Below are 25586 nucleotides of genomic sequence, written 5' to 3' on the forward strand. Positions count from 1 at the left end.
TCAAGCTCTAGAAACTGCGGCTTCTCCCAAATTGTATCATTAGGTCAACAAAATATACAGACAAATAGAGTTTCTTTGCCATCTTCTCAGTTGGATTGTTTTTACAATTAGGTACGTTCTATGTATGTTTTATGGGAAGACCACAAAAATGTTGAAAAAGTAAAGGATGCTTTTATAACATGAATAAATCAGATCAGTTTAAATGCTTTCTTTTATAGAGAAGTTACTTTCAAAGAGCTAGGAAATTGCCACAGCATAAATACCAATTTTTACTGGTGAATGGTTAATAACTTGTAAAATGCCATTGATCTGCAAGCGCTAGTTGGGTAATTCTCAGGTACTGTTGCAAAAACTTCCTCCAATTCAAGTGGTTTAACTGAGAATGCTGACCTCGGCCAACTTTTGTTCTCCCTGAGCTACAAGCAATTCATAGTCCTGTATATTGCAAAATAAAGGGATTGAGTAATGCATAAAACACATGAAGCACTGTCAACAAACAGAACCCTTATCAGACCGTAATTTCTTCCATATATTTTTTAAGGATATGTATTGCAACTGAAGCCTATTGCTTCAGGTTACGCAATATAGTCCAATGAAGAACCATCTTAGAGTAACCCATTATTTCCCCATGCTAATCCACAAAGGATCTTTACCATAGAAACAACGACATTATGGTGATTGCATATGTTATGCAGTGTGGTACCATGTTATAGCAACCAGTCATTTCACTAGTTAATCCACAAAGGATCTCTGTATTAACAATTACAACATTATGTTTGCTTATGTATATCATCAAAAGATAACCTTACTGAGTTAATGCCAAAGGCATCTTGGAGTCAAAAACCTAGCAGCCAAAACACACACGAAAAAACCTACACTCAACCTTTTCTAAGAGAATGCAATTATATCTATAAGCAGAATAACAAAGTTTGAAAATAATAAAAGTATACTCTCATCAGAGAAGTATGACTTTTTTTAACCAGTACAAATTTGATGCAAATATTGGAGTCTTCCTGTGGGAAGTTACCTTTACAATAGCCTGTGCACAAAGCTTCCCTGACAGAACAGCACCTTCCATTGAAGCTAAGTATTTTTGTTTTGTGTAGTCCCCAGCTAAATAAAAGCCCTCTATAGGAGATCTTTGTAAGGGACGGCAAGGTTCACAATTTGGGACAGTTTTGTAAACAGATCTGAAGTTGAATCCAATAGCTTAAAATTATTACAATATGCTATAATAGTACTAAATAAACGAAAATCAAAAGGCAATAACTTGACGTGGAAAAAAAAAACATATAATAAATATTGAAACTACTAAGTAATAATTATAAAGTGAAAAAGCAAAAAAAAACATATAGTGAATATTGAAACAGTTGACATTTGAGTGTGTGTGTATATAATGTGAAATCCCCCAACAGTAAGACACTTATTCCAACTGCTGATGAAGCAAACCAGGTAAATACTGGTCCGCCCCTCTACCTATACTACTTAAATACCAGAGAGGCTCAAACTCAGGACCTCTAGCTCATTGCCAAAGGGCGCTACTACTGAGCTAAACCCAGGGGGGCAACTTTTAAGCAAACATATATGCTAAACCCATATGTTATACAATACAAGTTTTGAAGCAACCAGTACATAAGTAGGCAGCTAACTAGGAAATGCTCACCAGCATCCAAATGAACAAATAAATACTTCGCATGTGAAGCTAAGACCTGTGAAGTAGAATAATGTCATAAATCAAGACAAAAAAAAAAAAAATTCAGCCATGTCTAGGATGGCAACCCTAAGATACACATAGGACATATTTAGGCTAACAGATTAATTCATGATTTTCTTCACTCCATTCAAAGGAGTGATTCTGGAAGAATGTTTGGCGGATAGAAGTCAATTTAGAACACCTCATTACAAGTTTGCAGATGATACTATTGTTTTCTTCAGTGCTGGAGCTTAGGTGATTAATGTTATAGCTTATTCAACATATGAGGTCTGAAGATAAACATCAACAAGAGTAGTTTGTAAGGTATCATTTTAGGTGATGACCAAATTCATGGTCAAACTACCATTCTAGAATGTAGGAACTCTAATTGGTCTCTTTAATACTTGGTCTTCTCTGACAGAACCCTAGAGCCTCCTTTTCCTGGGATCTAGTTTTAGAAAGCATATATCATAAATTTGAAGGTTGAAGAAGAGCCTACCTATCTCTACAAGGTAGAACCACTGTAGTCCAGTCTTATTTGGTCCATATACCCACTAAGTTTCTACCAGTGTTTAAGATTATAGTAAAAGTAGAATCTAGGATTGAAAGAATTCATAAAGACTTCTTGTGGCAGGGAATGGGGGTAGGAAGGAGAGATCATCAAATTAGCTAGGATCAGTTGTGTAGGCCAAATATAAAAGGAACTTGGGTTTTAGGAAGATTTATTCAAGGGAAGAAGCTTGCTTGGTAATGTGGTTGAGGAGGTATTGTAGGGAGTTGGCACTATGGAAAAAGGTTATCAAGAGTATCTCTGGCACACAGTCTAGTGGATGGGATGACAACATCGTAATTAAATGGCCATACCTTTGTCCTTGATTTCCCATGATCTCCATAATTTTTCTCGATATATTTGCTACCAATTTGGCAAAGGATAAAAATTTCAGTTATGGGAAGATATCTAATAGGGAGACCAATCTCTTTGATCTCAATTCTCCAACCTCTATTTGATCTATAGGTCCTCGCATATTGTTTCTATCCTAGACCATTCTTCTTCCTCAAAGTTTTGGAATTTTAATCTATCATTACTTGTATGATCAAGAATCAAGGCACTTTGTACTTTTGTCACCTTTACCATGTGTGTATTTAGCATCTCCGTTTCTTGATAAGTTGGTCCATGACTTTCAGAGTTCATGCTCAGTTTGTTCCCTTGTGAAGCCCTTTCTACTGCAGAGCATCTAATTAACTTCATTCTGGTTAAGCCAAAGTCCCACCAAAATTCAATACTTTTTGCTTGGCTAGTAGCAACTAAAGGGGTCACACTAATGACATGTTGCAGTTGAGGAGACCCAGTAAGATCTTAGCCCTGAACCATGTGTTGTGTGCGTGTGATTATGGAAAATCGGTGAATCATCTCTCCCCTTCCCCCCCTCACCCCAACAAAAAAAAGTGTGGATGAAGATTGCCTTTTGAGGTTTTGGTGGAAATTCTTAAGTGGCGAGTGGCAAAGATAGATGGACAACTTTGAAGGCCACAGAGGATCTATTACATTTGCATTTTCATGCACACCCTTGAGCTTCATCTTTCTGGACTGGAGTTCTTGCTTGTAATGCTCAAGTGGAAAGACAGATGGACAACTTTGAAGGCCACACAGGATTCAGTACACTTTCTATCCTCTTTGTGAGCATCTATTACAGTTGCATTTTCATGCGTACCCTTAAGCTTGATCTTTCTGGACTGGAGTCTAGCTTGTAATGCTAGGAGGGCAGTTGTAGGGGTTCAAGCCAAGGGAAGACCTCCACCAGAAACTCCCAAGCTGAATTTTGATGGTTGCTCTTTAGGAAACCCAGGACAATCAGGGATTGTAGGCATGATTAGGGATCATTGTAGTATTGCACTAGAGCTTTCTATAAGCCTACTAGATCAGGAATAGCTATAGAGGTAGAGATTCAGACCCTTTCTAGGAAACCCAGGACAATTAAGGGATGAAGGGTCAGATGGATCATTGTGGAAATGTGTTGAGAGCTTTCTCTAAATGCACTAGATCAAGATTCTATTGAGGGAGAGATTCAAACCTTTTGAAATGCCCTTTGTTGGCAAATTCTTTGGGTTTGTTCAATTTTTTGGGAGGAGATTCTACTATTCAATTCCATGTTCGCTAAGGAGAATCTAGGATCCATGTAAACTTGATATTTGGTCATGTCAAATAACTGATTTGCTAAAGTTTTAGGGTGTTTTTATCCCTTAGATTCCTTGTTTAGCAAAGCAGCTAGCAGATCAATTGGTAAAATGAGGGGCTTTTTAGTTAGATTTCTTTACAGGGGATTTCTTACCACCATGAGGAGTATCCACATAACATTGTATTTACACTTGTTTTGCTTTTGATGGCTCTCCTTTTTTCTTCCCTTTGGATTTCTGGATGTAGTCCCTTCTGTTTTCTGTTGGTCAGATCCTTTATTTTATGAAGGATATCTCATCCTTCTTTGTACATTTTTTTTTACTATTGAATGGATTGGCATTTTTTAATTAAAAAAGAAAAGGAAAGATGATAAATAAATGACTTTTTTCATTCTAACCTTGGTGTTTTAACAACATGGTATTTCAAAACTTTCGCTTTGCTCTGATCTTCTGAAATTTCATCAGGAAAGAGTTTGGCAAGTTCCTTCATTGTAGCTTCAATGATTTCTGAGTCACTGCGTGAGACCCATTCTTCAGCAGGTGCAAAAACCAACTCCAGCATAGATTGATTTGGGTTGTAATATTCCTGCACAACAATGAATCATGAAACAACTAACAGCTTCATCCTTAAATATACTGGATATGTCTATATAACAAAAACAGAAGAAAAAAATATTAGCCCATTCTCGAGGGCACTTATACAAACAACAATATAGAATTGGTGTCAATGGATCAAGTTGTGGATATTGTGATAAGTTGAAAATATCCATGCCCTTATAATTCCCAAATGTGATGATATATTAGTCACAAATGCCTAAGTATCCACAAAACACAAAGCAAAAGGCTAACAATGGCCTTAGCAAATTCCAAACATGTTATTTTCCTTTTGTCATGGGTAATAGCAAGTGAGCCTAAATCAGTAGCATACAATATGGTCATTATTTCAAGTTTCTCCAGTGTGTTAGGCCTACACATGAAGGTAAATGGGCATGTAGGGTTCTATTAGACATTTTTGTCACAAATGACATCTAAGAGGTCTATGAAAACAACTAAAATGATGGCATTATGGAGGCTTAAAGTGCATAAATACAAGAAAGAATCAATGCTTTTATGAACAGAATTTACCTTACATGTTACGGACATGTCAGCATACACACTCAGAAGGGGACTTCTGCATGGGGGGAAAAAACAAAACATCAAATCTGAGTAAGAAAAATCAGCAACAATGACAAATACTGGACTAAAGAAACATGATTTGGAAGCAAAAGAAACTCTCCCCTTCAATCTTGGGCCAAAATTTGAAGATTAAGAAACTTGGAACTCACCAAATGGTCTAGAAGACCTTGTTAGCCATATTTCACTTCACTGGGTAATCTTAAAAACTAAAATTGTTACTCAATAGAAAATTCTATGCAAAATAGGACATTAAAAATAAAATTGGACATTCATGTGGTTTGAGGCGATTTCAGGATTAAAAGTTAATCTGAGCAAAAGTGAGGCCATACCAGTGGGGGAAGACATTCTTATGGAGGCTCTTGCCTCGGTCTTGGGATGTAAGATTGGGAGTTTACCTACCTCCTACCTGGGTCTCCCCCTTGGAGCCCCTTACAAATCCACTAGGGTGTGGGATGTAGTGAAAGAAAGATTCAAGAAAAGGTTGTCTCTTTGGAAAAGGCAATACCTCTCCAAAGGTGGTCGGCTTACCTTGTTAAAAAGCACCCTCTCTAGCCTCCCAACCTACTTTCTTTTCCTCTTTGTGATTACCAAGAGAGTGTGTGCAAGGCTTGAAAAGATCCAAATGGATTTCTTATGGGGCGGAGGCACCTTAGAGAATAGACCTGACTTGGTGAGTTAGAAGGTTATTTGTGCCGCTAAAAAGGATGGAGGCCTAGGCATTTGCAATTTAGCTATTTTTAACAAGACCCTTCTTGGGAAGTGGTTGTGGAGATTTGCTAATGAGAATGAGTCCCTATGGAAGTAAATTATCTCTAGAAAGTACGACCTTCAAGAGGGGGGATGGTGCTCCAAAGGTGTAAGAGACCGTTATGGGGTAGTGGTTTGGAAGGCCATCAGAAATGGTTAGGAGAACTTTCGAACTCACTCCCGCTTCATCGTAGGGAATCGCACTAGAGTGAAGTTTTGGAAGGACTTATGTGAAAATCAATCTCTGGAAGATGCTTTCCCCATCTTGTTTAATCTATCCGTCAACAAAAAAGGTTGGGTTGCTGAGGCTTGGGAGGAAGACAGAGTTGGGGGTAGTTGGGGGCTTCGTTTTAATAGACACCTAAATGATTGGGAGGTGGGGGAAGTAGAAAGCTTGTTAAACAAGCTTCATCCTTTGACTATTAGAAGAGGTGTGGATGACTTGCTTCGATGGAAAGAGAACAAGAATAGGACCTTTTCAGTCAAGTTTTTTTATAGCTCACTCTCAAGGGGCATTAGACTTCCCTTCCTTGCTAGAACTATTTAGACGCCTTGGGTTCCAATTAAGGCTAGCTTCTTTGGTTGGGAGGCGGCATGGAGCAGGCTGCTCACCATCGACCGCCTGAAGAGATTTGGATGGTGCATCCCCAACAAGTGCTATTTGTGTAAAAATGAGAAGGAAACCACAGATCATATTCTTTTGTTTTGTGAGAAGGCCAGAATGTTATGGCTTCTGATCTTCTCCTTTTTTGGGGTGCAATGGGTGATGCACTACTCTGTGAGAAGGACCCTCCTGGGATGGCATGGTTCCTTTGTGGGCAAGAAAAAGGAGAAAGCTTTGAGAGTTGCCCCTCTCTGCTTGATGTGGACCATTTGGAAAGAAAGGAATAGGAGGGCCTTCGATGATGTTGAGAAGAATGACCAAGAAATTAAATCCACTTTTTTGTACACTTTTGTGAATTGGGCTAGGGTGTATATAGAGGAACACACTTTCTCTTTGATAGATTTTGTAGACTGGTTAGCTACCAAGTAAGGGTCAGGCTTGTTTGTCCTTTTTCCTTTTGCACCTTTGTATCCTAGTATACTCCGTGTATACCCTTTCTTTAGCCTCTTTGGCTTTTAATGAATTTCTTTTACCTATCAAAAAATAAAATAAAATAAAATGATAAAACTGTTTCCCTTTGGTAGAGATCCCTCGAAGTGTTAAAACTACAACTTGCCCAACAACTTCTTAGGGGCAAGTGGTAGCTCAACATAACATCAAAGCTTTGATTATTGGAGGTCTTGAGAAAGCCTCTTTATTTGTTCCTCCATTTGTTATTTTGAAACATGTCTTGCCTGTCCTGTGTTCAAGCCTTACTATCTACTTATTCCCTCATTTGTTATTAGTCTAGTTGAAAAACATCTTTTTTGCCTCTCTGCATGCAGGTTGGGGTTGGATGAGAGAGGTTGTTAGTTTGATATTATTCCATTTTCCATTTTCTAATAACTTAAGCTTTAGAGAAAAGAGATAGTTTTAACAGAAAGTTGGTCCTGTTAACTCTTTATTAGTTGTCCTACATTTATACAATGATAACAGCTTCCCCCCATTCTATGATTTTAATAAGTTGTAAATTTCAGTGATTCCATGATTTGCAACATATGTAGAAAAGCACTCACAAGACTAACAACTAATTTTTTTTTATGGGTAAACACAATAGAGAGTGTATTAATTAGATAAAGGAAGCCCGGAAAGCAACCCAAGGCATACAAGAAGTATACGATAGGTGCCAAAAGGCAAAAAAGAGCAAAACAGGAGGGAAAACAAAAACTTCACTCGCCCTCACCTAGAACCCAACCAATCAAAAAAGTCAATTAAAGATAAAGGGAAGCATCTATATACAACTCTGTCTAAGACCAAAAACTACACACAAAAGAATACTTCAACCTATGCACTAAAAACTCTTCATTGTCAAACACTATCCTATTTCTTTCTTTCCACACTGCCCAAAAAAGACATAAAGAAGCCAGCTTCCAAGCTTTTTTGCGCTTCTTGCCTACAAATGACCCAAACCAACCAAGGAGAGTCTCTCTTACTGAACAAAGGAGAACCCAAGTCACCCCAAAGAGAGCGAATAATAACTCCCACAAAACTCTAGTCTTCATGCAGTGAATTAAGATGTGATTAGTAGACTCCTCTTCGGCTAAACAAAAGAAACATCTATTGGCAAGGGACCAACCCCTTCTTTTGAGTTGATCCAAAGTTAAAACTTTCCCCCATGAGGCTTCCCAAGCAAAAAAACCCACTCTTAGAGGAACATAAGGGCTCCAAATTATTTTTCTTGGAAACCAGACTTTACTTCCTGGCTCCTCAGCACTATAAAGAGACTTAACTGTGAAAAACCACTTTTTGTCTTTTTCCAAATCACCCTATCCTCCATTTTTGCACTAACTTTCTTTCCTTGAACATGAGCAAACACTCCACCAAGACTACCTCCCAATCATTGAAAGCCCTCAAAAAATGAGGACTCCAACTCCCCCCCTCAACCGAAGAGTCCCACACCTCCGCCACCCACTCCTTTTTAGAAACCACCAAAGCAAACAAAGAGGGGAAAGAGTTGCACAAAGCCTCATCACCACACCAAGAGTCCAACCAAAATCTAGTGCTTCTTCCATTACCCATGGAAAACCCAATGTAGTTGCTCAACCGAGAACCTTCCTTTCTAATCTCCTTCCACAATCCCACACCAAAACCCTCTCTACCTTCCCACGTATACCACCCCCCTTCTTCTACTCCATACTTCCTACTAATAACTTGATTCCAAAGAGCCTCCTTTTCTACCATAAAGCGTCAACTCCATTTACCCAAAAGAGCTCTATTAAGAGTAGAGAGGCATTTTACCCTCAAACCCTCTTTACTTTTATCCGAGCAAACAACCGGCCATTTAATAAGATGAATCTTCCTCTCCAAAGCTCCCCCACCCCAAAGGAATTCCCTTTGAAATTGCTCAAGTCTCAATCTAACCGATCTAGGCATACGCAAAATTGACATAAAGTAAATAGGCACGTTAGACGAGGTGCTTCGAATGAGAGTGAGTCGCCCTCCTTTAGATATATATTGCCTCTTCCAAAATGCTAATCTCCTCCGTAACCTCTCCTCCACCCCATCCCACACCGCCACTGATTTGTGAGGTGCACCCAAAGGCAACCCTAAATATAAGGATGGGAGCTTCCCCACCTTACACCCAAGCTCAAATGCCAGCACCTCTAGATTCTCCACCCTCCCCACTGGAATTATCTCACTTTTATCCAGATTAATTCTTAAACCAAAAATGACTTCAAACCACAACAACACCCAGCTAAGGTGAGCCAATTGGTCCTCGAAAGCATCACAGAAAATCAGCATGTCATCAGCATACAGATTCTGTTAACTAAAGCATCGATCATGAGATGAGCAGATTTTGTAAACAAAAGCATTAATATACTTCTTCTACATGCCCAAGCTGACTTTAAGGGATAAAATTTATTTCAAAAGATGAGCAGGACCTGCTGAAAAGAAGATGATCGTATGTGTTCTTCAGTTTCCTGTCAAACCTGCAATCAAAATTAATTTACATTACAGGACCAATGAGCAAACACATTAACTATCAACGACTAAGACAAATATTAAAATATGCATTGACCCAAAGACTAAAGCAACTGAGATAGACCATGACAAGGATTAGAATGTCTCCCCCCTTTTTTCGTTTTTTGTTTATGACGGTATATTGATTGAAATATCAGTTTATTAGCTATTTGTGCTACAAATTCTAAGGGGAATGTGTGAGATGGGAAGTGGTTTGTGTAGAGTGGAGGATGATGGATCAGGAACTAAATATAAGGAGGGTGGGCAGATTTCTGGTGATCTGCATCATTTTCTAGGGTCTTCAAATGTATTCTTTAATTCAAAAGAGATTTACTTTGACTAGTTATACCACATTAAAAACAAGATGTGAAGATGATCTAAGTAGCCCTAGGCAGAGCAACCAGACAAAGTATATAGAGTCTCCTAATAAGGAGAGAGGAGAAATTTCTCTAACCTACTGCTAGAATTCTCTTTACCTTTGGATGTAAGTTTGGTGACAACAGGTTGTACAATAAGGATGGTAGGTTTAGTCCTTCAATCTAATGGCTGACAAATAATAGAAGGAAAATCAATTCGAAAGAATGAAAGAACAAAAAAAAATGCTAGATAGGTAACAAGTCAAACCTAGGAATCAGCACCTAGGATTCTATTAGAAACCAACACCTACTAGGAAGGATTTGGATGAAGCAATTACTCCAAAGTATTGGGCATATCACCATAACTGAAAAGAACTTAATTTTATTCCAGTATCTTCTATTATAAGGCATCTCCCTTCATTCACAATGGAAGCTGTTTCCTAGTGAAGTAGGTTTTTTGCTTCCACCTTAACTAAACTACTTCTACATAAGAAAGTAACATCTTGGTTAAGTAACCACTTTTACTTCTAGTAAAAGTAGCTATTTAGCCCATTTTACCTCCAAGAGAAATAAACAGCTTTAATTTAAAGGAAAAGTTAGTTTCCTTTCAGGGTAAGTACGCCATACCCCTACAAGTCCATTATTCCATTTACATGTAGGCCTTAAGCCGAGGTATGTGGACCTCAAGGCCTTTCTCTCCTTGTAAATTTTTAGGAGTCAAACCCCCTTCAAACTAGTCTAATATAAGTTTGTCAAGGAAAACCACAAAAAAGGTCTACTTTTCATAAACTCCTCAAACATCCTCATTTTTTACCTAAACCCCAACCCTTCTAGTTATTGAAATGAAACACATTGAGATCAACCCTCCCTCCCCCAAACTCGGTGGCATCCTGATGCCCAGGAATGGAATCAAGCTCCAAAACAAGAAGATAAAGTCTTCACTGGCTCTGTCACAAGTTGCTTTGCAAGCGAAATTGACATAGTAGAACCTGTTCCATTTTGGTGCCTGTTAGTAATCTTGCTTGCATATCAGGAGGAAGTACCAGCCCATGAAAGATCACTCTAAAAAAAGACAATCATAACAAATAACCACCCAAACCCCTCCAACAAACCAGGTGAATAGGAACCCACTCACTATTTCTTCCAGACAAAGTCTTTCCACACCCACTCAATTCTTGATCTCAATGTCAATTAAGGTGGCAAAAGTTGCCGGCAGTACACCTCTCATTCCAACATCCCATTTCCTAATTTATTCTTATGTTCTATTTCTTAGACTTTCTAGCACAAATAGTTTTAACATTAAATAAGCTAGAGAACATCCAAAACTATAGAACTAACCATATATGAACATTGATCACTGGAACTCCAACTAATTTATCCAATCTCCTGAAGTATGGAATCTCTTTCCAGTCTCCCGGCAAAAGAAGCTTCAGGATATCAACTGATTAAAACAAATTTCAAAAGCAACAATAGAGAAGCTGAGGTTATACACATGAAGAAAAATGTACAATCAAAGAGAGAGTTAAAATGCATACCTGGAGTTGCAATTACATAAGCATCTCCTTTAATTACATTCCCATTATTTAGCACAAAACTCTTCACAGTTCCATCTTTGTTCAGCTCAATCTTTTGTATTCGTGAATTAAGTTGGACTTGACCACCTAGTGACTGAATATGGTCAACAATGGGCATGCAGAGTCTCTCTGGAGGATTACCATCTAAGAAAGCCATCTTGGAGCCATTCTTCTCCTGTTGATGCACATCGCTTACACAGTAAAATCAGATATTTTGTAGCAAAAACTTCTCCAAAATCAATTTCAATGGTCATGATACCAGTTTTATATCCATGAAATAGAGATGAAGCTTTCATTAGAACATTATGAAAATAGAGATGATCAAACCTGAAGAAATCGGTTCAAAGCAATCAATATACACTGCATCGAAAGTTCATCCGGATTTATGAAGTTCAGTGCCTTGGACATGGCAATGAAAACCTCATCTGTTACTCGATCAGGAATACCCTGAAAAAGAGAGAAAAGAAAACCATTGGTGATTTTAAATTTTTCTGAAATTTAACCTTAACTTAATAGACACAGAATTCAATCCAGCTCAACATAAATCAACTATATTTATGTAAACTGATCAAGTAAACTCCAATACTATTTTAAGCAAATAAGGAATACTACAACATTGCTTGCGCCCTCAAAACAAATCCATACGTGGTTACACTAGATTTAACCATGTAAATATCTTATGTGGAAAACATTAATCATTGTGGTTTCCAAGTTCTTACATTCTTCTGCTCATATTCCCCAAATTCAAGGCCTGCATCTTCACATATGCTAATATCACCCTCATAATGGCATGAGCCTTATCTAACAGCATGGATTCTCTCATAGAGCAGAAATGCTATGATTTGTGAACACATGACACAACTCTCATGCATTAACATGATTAATGATCTGTCAGACATGGCAACTTTCCCAGTTTTAGACACCAGGGACATGGTTATAAGCCTTTTTTTTATAAGTAATGATGAGATATTATAAACACATACCAAAGAAAGAGTGCAACAAGGTACACAGGAAGTATACAAAGAGCACCAAGAAAACAACAAAAAAAGCCAAGGAACAACCACAGGGGGAAAACCAAAAAAAAAGCTTCCTCCCTTGCCAACAACCCAACCAATCAACAAATTCACATGGTTATAAACTTGTAACATACATTCTTAGATAGATTTCACAAGATAACAAAGGTCAATACAAAGAGTTCAAAGTGGTGATGAAAATGTGTGCTTATTATTATCTAGGAACGTTCCACACTAATATTGAAAGGGCACCCCCCTTGGGTTGTGTGGCGGGAAAGAAATGCTAGGATATTTGAGGACAAGGCTAGGAATTCAGGGAATCTTTGGGATTCCATTCATTTCCTTGCGTCCTTTTGGGCTTTTTGTTCAGCGGGTTTTAAGGGCACCCCCCTTAACGTATTACTACTTGATTGGCTATCAGTGTGTAGTTCCAATAGTTCCAATGGGACGGCCTAGTGTATTGTTATTTTTTCATGTTGTTTAGTTTTTTTGAGGGAGGATTCCTCATCCTCCTTGTGTACTTCTTTTTTTATTAATATATTCTTGTGTGGTTTCCTATCAAAAAAAAAAAAAATATTGAAAGGAAGAAGCATCCCACATACCATTGTCATAATCTCTATTTTCTAGTTCTACATATGTCGGTGAAAAGTTACTCTCCAATTTACATTTTATAGCTATGTTGGGTTATTCACCTAAGCTAAACATCAAAATTAATCAGACTTGGGGTATGACGTAATCCGACAAGCCACTTGTCTAAGCTCAATTTCAACTCATGATGTTCCAAGAACAAAATTCACAAGCTGCTCAAGCTTAGCTTCATTGTTCAATAGCTTCACCCAGAACTTAACATGAACCTGCAATAGAGCATTATCACAACAACAGCCATACTTGTTTTCTCATCCAGTCTTTAACAGTTAAACCATCCTGTGCTTCAACATAAGCCTGTCCTCCGAGCATTGCTGGCACAAGTCCAATAGCAAACTTGATTTTCTCCGGCCAAGTCAGCATTTCATTATTCCTCAAGATGGCCCATATCCCTGTCAATCATGTTTACAAGAAATATGCATTAAAACTCAAGCGGGGAGCAATATATAATTTACACAGGAAAAAATCTACAAAAGTAGAAAATTACAAAGAAAAAAAATATATATGTCTAGGATGTCCCACAGACAATTTGTTTCCACGTGAAAGGATAGGAATTCAATCCAATAAGTGATTGCATCTAGGAGATCCAAGCCATAAAAGGTTGTAATGGACAATGTATAATACATCGATAATTGGACAGATTAAAAAATGATTGGAGTGCCATGGTTGCATCCTGACATGGGTTTTCATTAGTAGGAAAAAAATGACCATGAATTTCAAGGATTAAGTTTATATGAAGCCCCAAAAAAGTTGTCAGGTCTGGAGCCAGCATAGCCATCTCATCCTGGAACTCTCATCCAAATTTGGAAGCATTTGGGCTACAAAGTTCCAACTACAACAATTTTCACCAAATGATGTACACTGTTATAAACTTTGTTTTTTATGTACAAGATTCTAATGAATGCACAGATGTACTGCAATGTTTTGGAGATATTATGTTATATTTGAAGGGACATTTTCGCTATTAAGGTTGATAAAGTTGACAAAGGTTTAACTGAACTATAGCAATTTTTTATTGATAGCTCAATCAAGAAAAAACAAGGATCGATGGCATCAGTGATATCTGAAGCAGATGGGCATGGGATCTCACAACTGCAACAGCTAATAATTTCTGCATCTAAACTTTTAACTTCCCTGCCTAATACTATAGACAAGGAGACCAAGCACTGCCTTCCAGAAGTTAATGATCTCCCTCATCGAAACTAATACAAGATGTCGTGGCATTCTATCCAATTTGAACAACCAATTTTACCATTTGTTTCCAACCACTGTCACACTGAATTTTTCATTAAAAGAAAAATTAAATTGTGCTCATCATATACAAAGATGCAAGACTTAAATATTGCTAATGATGCTTATGAGTTGCTCACCATTTAAGGGTGCAGGAAGGACTTCAGGGAAATCAAATCGGCTGAATTCCCCTGGCTTGCTTGGCATTGCAAATATCATAGAATGTTCCTTCCACTGCAACCGATCATTAATACCAAGTTCTCCAAACAGGTTCTGCACATTTGGGTAAGCCCCAACTAAAAGGAGAGCAAACAAATTATTATTTTACCAAGAATCAGATTAAGAATTAGGTAAAAAATTCTTACAGACATGATGATGTATCAGGATAGGGTGGATCAGTACATTTTATACAAAATAGGGATAAAAAAGACATCAAAATTAGTTGTTTCATACAAAATTTCCACAGGTCCATGCATGACAACATTAAAAGAACAAATAGCCTGAAAGGTGGCATGTACTAGGGAAAAAAAATGAAACTTATGATATGAAACGATTAATAACCAAAACTCCGATCAGAAGCCCTTCCTAGGCAATGACACCAACAAAATTAAGGTTCACAATCACAAACTAAAAAAATGAGAGTTACATAAGCTTACAGAATATATGTAGGCCTGTCTCATACCAGTCTCCATCCTCATCTTTCCATGCAGCCACCTATATCAAGAGAGACTAGCCTTCACTAAATGAAAGAAACTTCCAACAATAAAAGGGGAAATTAAGTAGGAAGTTAAATCTATTATACAATTAGTATTGCAATAAGTTTATATTCCAACTATGAACTAAAAGTATCTATTCCACAACTAGATTTTAACTACAACCATATGAATTCAATAGTGGGGAAACCTCTCTATGTACATATTATCTCCTCTTAGAAAGTATTTCTAGATGGAGGATAGATACCCCTCTTCTGGTATTTCCTCAAGCCTACTGCATCTCATACTTGGAACTTCAAGTTCCACCAAATTCTCATTGATAGAGAAACCGATTACCCACATCCTCTGTCCTCCACTTCTTGGAGAAAGATTCTTCTATTCCTGACAAGCATTTTTGAACTCCAGACAGAAGGGATCTTTTCTTACCTAGAGTTTTCTTTAGGTTTGTTTGCACCAACTGAAAATATAACCATTTTCTATCCAGAAAAACCAATGAATTACTTCATATTCAGAGGTCATATAGAGAAATTAGGCATAATGCATGTGTTCTGCATATGGCCAGTGAGGGGACTGGTCGACCATCAAACCTCCATTGTCCTCTTGCTTATGAGATCTGACAAAGACTATTATGTTTGGTTAGATTCACTTGGGCATGCTTAAAACGATATTTGTAATAACATGCTGATCATTTTTAAGGGATTTTGGCAAGAGGAAGAATAGTAGAGTTGGTGGTGTCTGATCCTTGACTATGATATTATGATTGGAGTGAGGATTTTTCAGGATAAGACTGGACACCTGGAAATTTGTGTGATATAAGTTGTTTTCTAATCACCCCTCTTTGGCTATTAGCCACTAAGGAGTTCCCTGGCATTCCCCAAACATTATATTGCTAGATTGGAAAGCTGCTTGCATGAGTAACCAAAAAAAAGAGAGGAAATTATTTTCCCATTGTCCCCTCCTTCCTGTGCTGTAAGGGAGATGTTGCAGGTCTTTTCCTTGCCAGCTGGTACTGGGATGGCTATTAATGATAAGTTTTTTGCTCTCCAGGAAGATCTAAACATGGCTGATGGCCTGATTGTAATGAACCTTCCACAGAAAGGGATTCCTCATCCATTATTAAGATAGGCCTCCTCTATTATTATTGAAAGTTCTTTGTTTTTTTCTAAATGAAGCCTTATGCAAGCCCTGCTTTACCAAGAGATTTTTCCTGCCCCTTGCCATATCAAAAGTTAATCTTTCCAATTCTCCAACTCAGACTTGGTACCAGTCATCTTCACTATAATTGAACAATCTTGACCTTAGTAGTGCTGCAAGGCCAAGTCAGTCAAGCACAAATACCAGAAAATATAAAATTAAATAAAAGCAATTGCACAAAAAAAACCCATTTTGATGTGATATGCCAGTGATTCTACATCTATGGACGACGGGGAGATCAAATCATTATAAAGTATGAACTAGGATTACAAAAGCACTGAACTTCTCAACTTCCAACCTTTCATACAGACTCAAAGAAATAGTCTTTGCATAACTGGAACTTGGAAATGTACAATATTTATCTAACCTATTGCAGCCCTAAAATTTAAGAAGATGACATGACAAATCCCTAACCCCACAAACTACTAGACAATACATAAATATCACTCCATAAGAAGGGCAATAATGAAAAGGGCATTAACAATAGAAGTAAAGCAGGATGGTTTGAGTTTGGTGGTCCATTTCAGACTAATCATTATGCATGTCCTCCATGAATTCAATACACCTGTAAAGGTCCTTTGTTTCCACTCTTCCTCCTGCCATTGATCTCTTATTCCTTCACTAAAACTCTCTCATCCTCACCTAAAACGAATTTAAGATGATTCAAAGCCCCTACTTTTCCTTTCCTAATTGTGAGTTCACTTAGATCTTTCTCCTTGACCTTCATATTCAACTTAGTAAAAAATAATATAGATGATCATAGAGGGGATGTTAAACTTCTACTAGGTTTGAACATGAACTAAAAAAATTATAATGTTCGACTAATAACAATGGAGTGAGCAGAGAAAGTGGGATGGACAGAGGAGAAGGGGTTAGAGTTTCAAGCCTTAGAAGAAGATAAAAATCTTATCATAGAATGTAAGAGGGGCTAACGATAGTAACAAGTGGAAGTTAATCAAGGCATTAATCAGGTCTCAAAGGGCGCATTTGGTTCGTCTGCAAGAGACTAAAATTTAGAATATGTCCCTTGGGGTGGTGCTAAGTCTAAGAATGGGGAGATTTCTAGAGTAGGCAGCAGTGAATGCAAAGGGTGTAGCTGGTGGGGTCGTAGTATTATGGGACAACAAAGTGCTAGAGTTGGTTGGGATGGAGATGGGTCAATTCTTAATCTCATGCCATTTTAAAAACTACGAGGATGGATTTGTGTGGATTTTTACGAGTGTTTATGGTCCTACCTTGAAGAGAAGCAAAGAATTTTTTTAAGAAGAGTTAGGGGTCATCCGCGGGTTATGGAATGATCCCTGGTGCATTGGAGGGGATTTTAACGTAATTAGATTCCCTAATGAGCGTACTAAGGAAAGGAAGGTGTCTTTAGCTATGAGAAGGTTCTCAGAGGTGATTGATGATTTGAATTTGAGAGACCTTCCCCTGCAAGGGGGTTTGTTTACTTAGAGAGGTGGGTTGAATAGTCAATCCATGTCAAAACTAGATCTTTTTTTGGTTTTGGAGGATTGGGAGTGTCATTTCAGTGGGGTGGTGCAGTGCACTTTTCCTAGACCAGTGTATGATCACTGTCCCATTTTGCTAGATGGAGGAGGGGTGAGGAGAGGACCAATTCCTTTTCGCTTTCAAAATATGTGGTTAAAAGAGGAGGAATTTAAGGAGTTACTGAAGAGTTGGTGGCAAGGGTTCAATTTTAGCGGTTCTTGTAGCTTTGTTATGGCAGCAAAGTTGAAGGCTCTAAAGACCAATTTGAGAATCTGGAACAATGATGTTTTTGGGAAGATTGGGGTTAATAAGAGTTTGGCGCTACACAAAGCATCTTTCTGGGATGAACAGGAGAAATTGAGAGTGTTAACAATGGAAGAGGTGGAAATTAGAAAGGAGGCAAAGGACGAGTTTGAGAAATGGACTCTCATGGAGGAAATTAATTGGAGACAAAAATCTAGAGAACTGTGGTTGAGGGAACGTGATAAGAAAATTGGCTTCTTCCATAGAATGGCTAACTCCCATAGAAGGAAGAATTGTTGGACTAAGATCAAAATTAACAGAACTTGGAAATCAGAGGAGCATGAGATTCAGGGGGGGTGTAGTCAACGCTTTCCAGAACTTGCTGACAGAACTTGATGATTGGTGTCCTAGTTTGATTTGGTTGGATTTTGAAAAAATTGGAAGGGAGGATGTTGTCAGGCTAGAAAAGGCATTCTCTGTGGAAAAGGTCTTTTCAATCCTTCCAAAGTTGAACAGGAATAAAGCACTTGGCTTGAACGATTTCTATGCAGCATTCTGGTAGTTTAATTGGGAGTTCATGAAGGATGAGGTTATGAGTTTCTTTAGAGAATTTCATGAGAAATGATGATTTGTTAAGAGCTTGAACACTACATTCCTAATTTTAGTCCCAAAAAAATGAGGGGTTGACAACCTTAGAGACTTCCAACCTATTAGTGTGGTAGGGGGCCTATACAAGTTGTTGGCAAAAGTATCAGCTAATAGGCTAAAGAAGGCGGTGGGCAAAGTAGTGTCTTTGCCCCAAAACGCTTTTGTTGAAGGAAGACAAATTCTTGATGTTGCATTAATTGCTAATGAGGTCATAGATTCTCTATTGAAAAGGAATGAGAATAGCGTGTTGTGCATGTTGGACTTAAAGAAAACGTATGATTATATAAATTGGAATTTCTTACTACTTGTGATGCAAAAAATAGGTTTCAAGGAGAAGTGGGCAAGTTGGATAAGGTGGTGTATTTCTACGATGACGTTCGCTATTTTGGTTAATGGCACACCTTCAGGTTTTGTCCACAACACTAGAGAATTAAGGCAAAGAGATCCTCTCTCACCCTACTTATTTGCGATTGTGATGGAGGTTTTAAGCAGCCTTATCAATAGAGCAATGAGTGGGGGATTTTTTTCAAGTTGTAAGGTAAAGGAAAAGTGTAGAGATAGGGCTCGTATCACTCATTTGTTGTTCGTTGATGATACGCTTGTTGTTTGTAAAGCCTCCTAGGATCAGATGACCTACATAAGCTAGTTGTTAATGTCGTTTGGAGTCATTTCAAGGTTGAGAATCAATTTGGACAAGAATGAAATTTTACTGATGAGGAGGGTAGACAATTCAAAGATTTTAGCCCTTGAGCTCGATTGCAAGGCAAGGACACTTCCCTTTTCTTACTTAGGACTTCCCTTAGGTGCTCTGCATAAATCTGTGGCGGTTTGAGATGGGGTGGAGGAGAGGTTTCGTAAGAGGCTAGCCATAAGGCAATTTATATTTAAAGGAAGGAGAATCACTCACATTCGGAGTACATTGTCTAGCATTCCCATTTACCTCATGTCTTTGTTTTGTATGCTAAGAGTGGTTATATTGAGATTAAAGCAAATCCAAAGGGGCTTTCTATTGGGGAGGGGGGCTTTGGAGAGGAAGCCTCATCTTGTGAAGTGAGGGATGAGTATAGCGTGGGGTTATGGAAGGAAATCAAGAAGGAAGTGTCTTTATTGAATAACAAAATTGTGTTCTCAGTGGGCGATGGTAGAAAGAGTGAGATTTTGGAAGGATAAGTGGTGTGTAGACGATATTTTGTGTGTTTCTTTCCCCTCTTTGTATGCCTTAAGAGGTTTCAAAAAAGGCGTGAGTAGCAAAGGTTTGGGACATTTCAGGTAAGAAGGGGGTTAGAATCCTCGGATCTCTAGGCCTTTCAATGATGGGGAGGTGGAGATGGTGGAGATGGTGGAGAGGTGGTTCCTCGTGACTTTACAAGGTAAGAGGGTGATTACTGACTTGGAGGATAGGGTGCTTTGGAAAGAAGAGACCAAGGATGGGAAATTTTTTGTTAAGTCCCTTTAAGGTGCACTAGAGCTTAGAACTGCAGTCTCGTTTTCGAGGAGCACCATTTGGAGCCCTTGTGTTCCTACTAAGGTGGGCTTTTTCGCTTAGGAAGCTTTGTGAGGGAAGACTTTGACTTTGGATCAACTAAATAGGAGGGGAGGTCCCTAGCTAATAGATGTTTCCTTTATTGTGTTGAAAAAGAGTCGATTGATCATATTCTAATCCATTGTACCAAGACTAGGGTTTTGAAGGAGTTATTATTTGCTCTTTTTGGTGTGACATGGGTCCTCCCAATGTTGGTTAGAGAGACCCTTCTTGGTTGGCATGGTTCCTTTGTGGGCAAAAAGCATAAAAAGGCTTGGATGGCAACTCCCTTATGTCTCTTTTGGACAGTTTTGAAGAAAGAAACGAGATTACCTTTGATAACGAAGTGTTTTCGACTCAAACGATGAAAAATTCTTTTGTTTGTAATTTTTGGTCTTAGACTAAGTTGTTTATAGATGAAGGTCATTTATCTTTAATCAATTTATTTGATTGGTTGGGTTCTAGATGAGGGCAGGTGAGTTTTTGTTTTTCCCTTTTCTTTTTTGCTATTGCCTTTAGGCGCCTGTTATATACTCCCTATATGCTTTGGGTTGGCTCTTGGACGCCCTTTATTCGTTATATATACTATCTCTCTATGCCTTTACCAATCAAAAAATATATATATAGATGATCATATGCCTTGAATTTTGCCCATCTTTTGCCTTCTTAAGCAAAATTAAGAACTAAATAAAGTTCATATTTGGCATATAAACCTTACAATTAAGGAAAACTAAAAAATTATTCTATTTGACCAAGGAGCCTATAACTGATTGTCCTCTGTGAGGGATTTTTTACCACCTTCACCTTTACTCTTTTGTGCCCTTCTATGCTCTTTTTGGTTTATGTTATCTCTATTGGTAGGATAGCTCCTCTTCTTGTACTGTTTCATCCATTTCTCTATTAAATAAACTGTTTGTTTCCCCCTCAAAAAGTTAAAAAATAAAATAAAAATAAAGTAAGAATAAAAAATTAATTAAAAAAAAACACTAACCAGATATAAACTGTTACTTCTCCTTCTAGGTGAACACTGTTCTTATGTCTTATAATAACCAATAAGGGGAGAAAGTCTGAATTTTATATGACAGAATAAGCAAGAGAAGTTTAATGACTAAAAATTAAAAAGAGGGGCAAAAATAGAGCATCTCATAAACCTTTCCACCTAAAACATCTCTTGCTTCCAACAATATAGGCTTGTGACCTGCATCTGCCAAATATTTTGCAGTAGACAAACCAGCCAAACCTGCAAGTGTTTAAAAATTGGCAATTTGATGTCACAACCAAAGAAGGTATCAAAGGGCAAACCACTCTTCAAAAGCAATTTGCATTACATAATCATTTTATGGTAACTAAAGTTTTATAAGTATGATCAAAGAAGGTACAATCCACAATGGATGAAAATACGAGAGGAAAAATGTAGGAACAAAAAGGACCAAAATTACGATTAAAAGAGACACAAGTTAAAACCCTAAATGATAGGAAAGGAAAAAAAATAACAATAAGGTTCTTTTGCAAGTCAGAGGGAACCCACCTTTGGGAAAAGCAATTAAATCTGGCTTTCCAATGATCCATTCAGGTGTGCCAAAGGCTACTCTTGCAGGATAAGACCAATAAATTTTTCTTTTCTTTTTTTATTTTATAAGTTATCTTTTTTTGTGCATGCTGCAACTTGAACCTAGGATCTCCCACATCTCCACCCCAAACCCTTGTCACTTGAGCCATGCCTCAAGGACATGATAAGACCAATGGAAATGCCAACTATAAAGTTGGGAACACTTATTTAAAGGCAATGCAGAAGTCATAGATGATATTCGGCCGCGTCATAAATTAAACATTTAAACCAAATAGAATCCAGGATGCAAGCATTACAGATAATTACTTAGCAACACGGAATGTTTTCAAATACATAAAACTTCCAACTATAGTGATAAATATGGTAGTAACAACCTCATCCCAGTCTACATAATGATTTTAACATATTCTAACAAATTCAGCAAGTAGCAATAGCTCCCTAATTCATCACTCCATACCAGCAGATACCTTTATTCAACAAAAGAGGTGGCAAATACACATTTTTAGATTGACTTAAGAGGAACAAATGCATGATATTTATATCCAACCACAGAAAAGGCACAACAATATCAGTAAATTCCATGGACACAAGTTTGATTACCTAAACTGACAGCAAGAGATATCAAAATAAAGACAATAGCCAGTAAACAAATGGAAGATAAAAGATTCAAATAGGATTAGATTTCTCCACCTGCACCAGCAATTACAACCTCTAATGGTTTACTGGGACGAGGAGAAGTATGAAAGGATGAGGATAAGTATGCAGCTTCTAAGAAATTCACAGTATTCTCAAGTTCTGGTCTTGGATAATCCATGCAAACAACCTGTATCATAAACAAATAACTCATTTCTGATTGATGATTTAGTTAGTCCGGAAAACTAAAACCCTCTTAAGTTTGTGAAGACAGACCTGCAAGGGGCAGAAATCCTTCCTCCGCCTTGTTCCAATAGAATGCTTATTTGGAATTCTCAACTTGAGACCCATAGAGTCACCACCTCTAAATAGAAGTGTATTGGTCTGATCTGAATCAATATAAAGATGTCTCCAGGTACATTGGGAGTTCTGAAAGTTTATTATATTACTTTGGCAGCTCAAGTTCACCGCAGAAACATATCTGAATTGAGTCATTTCACCAAATCTAATCTCTGAATTATTTACCGGAACAAATTTTTAAGAACAGAAATCAACAGTCCAACTGTAGTTATTCTGCACATCAGCCACCAGAATAATGCAAATTAGATAGTTCATATGTTCCAATGGTACAGAATCAAAACCTCCATATAGCCACCACCAGCAGCAACAACATCAATAATAATGATGATAACAGCAGTGGACAGCAACAATAGCAATAATAATAATAATAATAATAATAATAGTGGCAGTAAAAACAATAACAAGAACAATAGTATCAGTCTTTACTATAGAGTCTCTATAATAATAGTAATAATAATAACAACAACAATAACATTAGTATATAGTCATTATCGACACAATCTCCAAATGGATGCATGGCTATGCATATTCCCATCATTCATGAAAAAAGGAGTTGCTCCAGCACTCAAAACATGGATTCACAGTTTGGGAGTGGTTGCATAAATTTATTGCCGAGAGTTCCAACTTTGTAAATTCATGTTGTTCTTCTCTTCCAACAATCCCAACAACTTTCCGAATTTCGTTTCAGAAATTTTTCTAGAAGGAAAAGAAGAAAAAAAAGGCTGGAATAGAGTTAGGGTACTCACCAGAGTGCACTACACAGTCAATTCAGATCTTATCACTACGTCACTGTATGACAGCATTGTAAGAAACCATTTTAGAGCTTCATTAAATACTTTATGTTATAGAGAATCCTTTTATTTCTAGTATTTTTGTGATTTAAATAATTTACATTTGACTTTTAAATAATATTAAATCATCTACACGACTGTCAAAGTCCAAGAGTTCCTTTTGCCCTCCCTTGGCCTACTATCAAATTTTCAAAATTAGTCCCATTGTATTACCATATCATCATAATAGAAAATAAAAATAAAAATAAAAAAAAGAATGTATGATCATTTCAATTCAAATTGTGTCAACTCATCCACTGCTTTCTCTATCCACCAAATTTTCTTTAAAGATAGGCAAGTACAGAAAACAGCTATGTGGATAAACTAATAAAAACAAATAATGGAGAAATAACATGAAGCAAAGAGAATGCACCATTCCATGCCTCTAGGCCATTATAGAAGGGGAAGTTCTTCCAGGGTCTCCATTCAGCATCTAATAGTTTTTTTAAGTATTCTTTTAGGTGAAATATCATGTCTTTCTGTTATCACACAATTAATGAAGCTATCAAATATGCATATCCATCTCTAAAGAGGGCGCAGCCAATTGACAATCTCTTGGTTCTCCTTCTCTGAATCTTCGTCATTTCCTCCTAACAAGTGCTGATCTTCAACTGTATATGAAAGACTAATTGTGCTTTTTTTTTTTGGCCTACGCAAAAAAATTATTGTGTGTGCACCATGCCATCTTGTAATTGAAAGATAAAAATTTTATATCCATGCCTCAATCTGTCTATGCTAATTATATCTAATCCATTACCGGAATCACTCATATTTCAGTATCTCCCCTGTAGAATATTGTCAGCATGTTAAATAACCATATTAACTGTTGAAAAAAACACGAACTATAGATAATTATACCCATTTCATAGGTTTGTTAACCTCCAATTTAGTTCATACTTAAAAACATATACAAAAAAAAAAGAGAAAATTTTTTTGTATCAAAAATAGACCCAACTGAACACCAATACAGAATATACCCAGTGAGCGCTTCATGATTAAGTTATCTTTCCCACTTAATTTTTTCATTCATGTAAATACTGCAAAAAAAAGTTGTTAGCACCCACTACTAAAAGAGAATTCAACTCTTGTTTGCAATTCTATGAAAATAAATTTCATTTCCCTCATAAGTTTTTTCACTTATGTAAATGCTGCAAAATAAAGTCTTATTAGCTATCTTATGATAATAAATTTCATAATATCAACTTTAACATTAAAAATTATTAGAGTTTGCTCATATAATAACAAATGTTGTTTTTCTCATTTCTTTTTCTTTTATTACAACAAAGAAATTCCATGCAGATAATATGCACTATGTGTGTGAGAGAGGGCGAGAGAGAAATGAGGTATAATTGAAGCATTTTTGAAGGCTCTCCTGCTCTTGAGGGAAAAAAAATATAAAAAAATATCCTACTTATAAAAGCCATAAGCGCGGAACCAATCACTATTGCAACCCAAAAATAAAAAATAAAAAAATCCCTCTCAATCCCCCTCATACAAAACATTTTTCACCTCTAAGCTTCATCTCAACAATCAAATCAATGTCCCTGCAATCCTTGTGAGATTCAAACAAAACAGAGACAAAAGGGGTCTAAGGCAACCCAAACTCAACCCTGTAACAGAAAATAATTATAGCTCTCTTCCAAAGCATATTTCCCAAATATGGCAAACTCTAATCCAAATTAACACCAACGTCAAACCCAAAAAAGAATAATAATAATAATAATAATAATAATAATAATAACCAACTGCTGCTCAACGGCTCAACCTTCATTTCATTAGTTAACAAAGCAAAACGATTGTAGAGATAACAGCGATGAATAAAGATGAGGAACTGTTACCTTGGACAGGAGTGAAGTATGAATAGAAAAGGAGATTACGCTTTAATTGAAGAAGAGAGGAGCTAGGGTATTGGGTTTGTGCGAAACCGATAGATGGTTTTATGGATGTGGTTTCGGTTGAGTGCCACTTCCACATGATAGTGGTTTTTTGAGTGGGTTGGCTTGCCTTGCCTTGCCTTGCCTTGCTTCCGTCATCGAATATTCCGCACCTCTCCACCCTTAGGTCCCTTGCTACCGTTTTGTTTTTAGCTTTAACCACCCACATTAGAAATCAAAATTAAGAAGTCCCAGCACACACACAACAACGGTAACTTTACCGGTATCCATCCAAAAG

General features: G+C 37.3%; 1 protein-coding gene across 1 annotated transcript; it reads right to left on the minus strand.

The window, feature by feature from the left end:
• Window positions 1–55: 55 nt before the first annotated feature.
• Window positions 56–25430, minus strand: LOC117922015 (15-cis-phytoene desaturase, chloroplastic/chromoplastic). The gene is made up of 15 exons (XM_034839981.1): window positions 25253–25430; window positions 22501–22797; window positions 22282–22414; window positions 21173–21261; window positions 14870–14927; window positions 14354–14509; window positions 13227–13375; window positions 11653–11772; window positions 11287–11500; window positions 11090–11192; window positions 9317–9364; window positions 4994–5039; window positions 4267–4454; window positions 1028–1190; window positions 56–435 (listed from the first exon to the last, which is right to left on the minus strand). Exons 2-15 carry the CDS (start codon window positions 22717–22719, stop codon window positions 373–375), a joined length of 1749 nt encoding a protein of 582 aa, XP_034695872.1. The 5' UTR covers window positions 22720–22797; window positions 25253–25430; the 3' UTR covers window positions 56–372.
• Window positions 25431–25586: the final 156 nt, after the last annotated feature.

This window comes from Vitis riparia, chromosome 9 (genome assembly GCF_004353265.1).
Source record: "Vitis riparia cultivar Riparia Gloire de Montpellier isolate 1030 chromosome 9, EGFV_Vit.rip_1.0, whole genome shotgun sequence".
NCBI lineage: Eukaryota > Viridiplantae > Streptophyta > Magnoliopsida > Vitales > Vitaceae > Vitis > Vitis riparia.

Excerpts from the sequence above, each read along its gene's own strand:
- LOC117922015 (XM_034839981.1), bottom strand. The coding sequence starts at position 22,719 with ATGACTCAATTCAGATATGTTTCTGCGGTGAACTTGAGCTGCCAAAGT. Across the intron at positions 22,415-22,500 it reads AGGATTTCTGCCCCTTGCAG|GTTGTTTGCATGGATTATCC; the intron begins GTCTGTCTTCAC and ends TTTATGATACAG. Across the intron at positions 14,928-21,172 it reads GAGATGTTTTAGGTGGAAAG|GTGGCTGCATGGAAAGATGA; the intron begins GTTTATGAGATG and ends CTCTTGATATAG.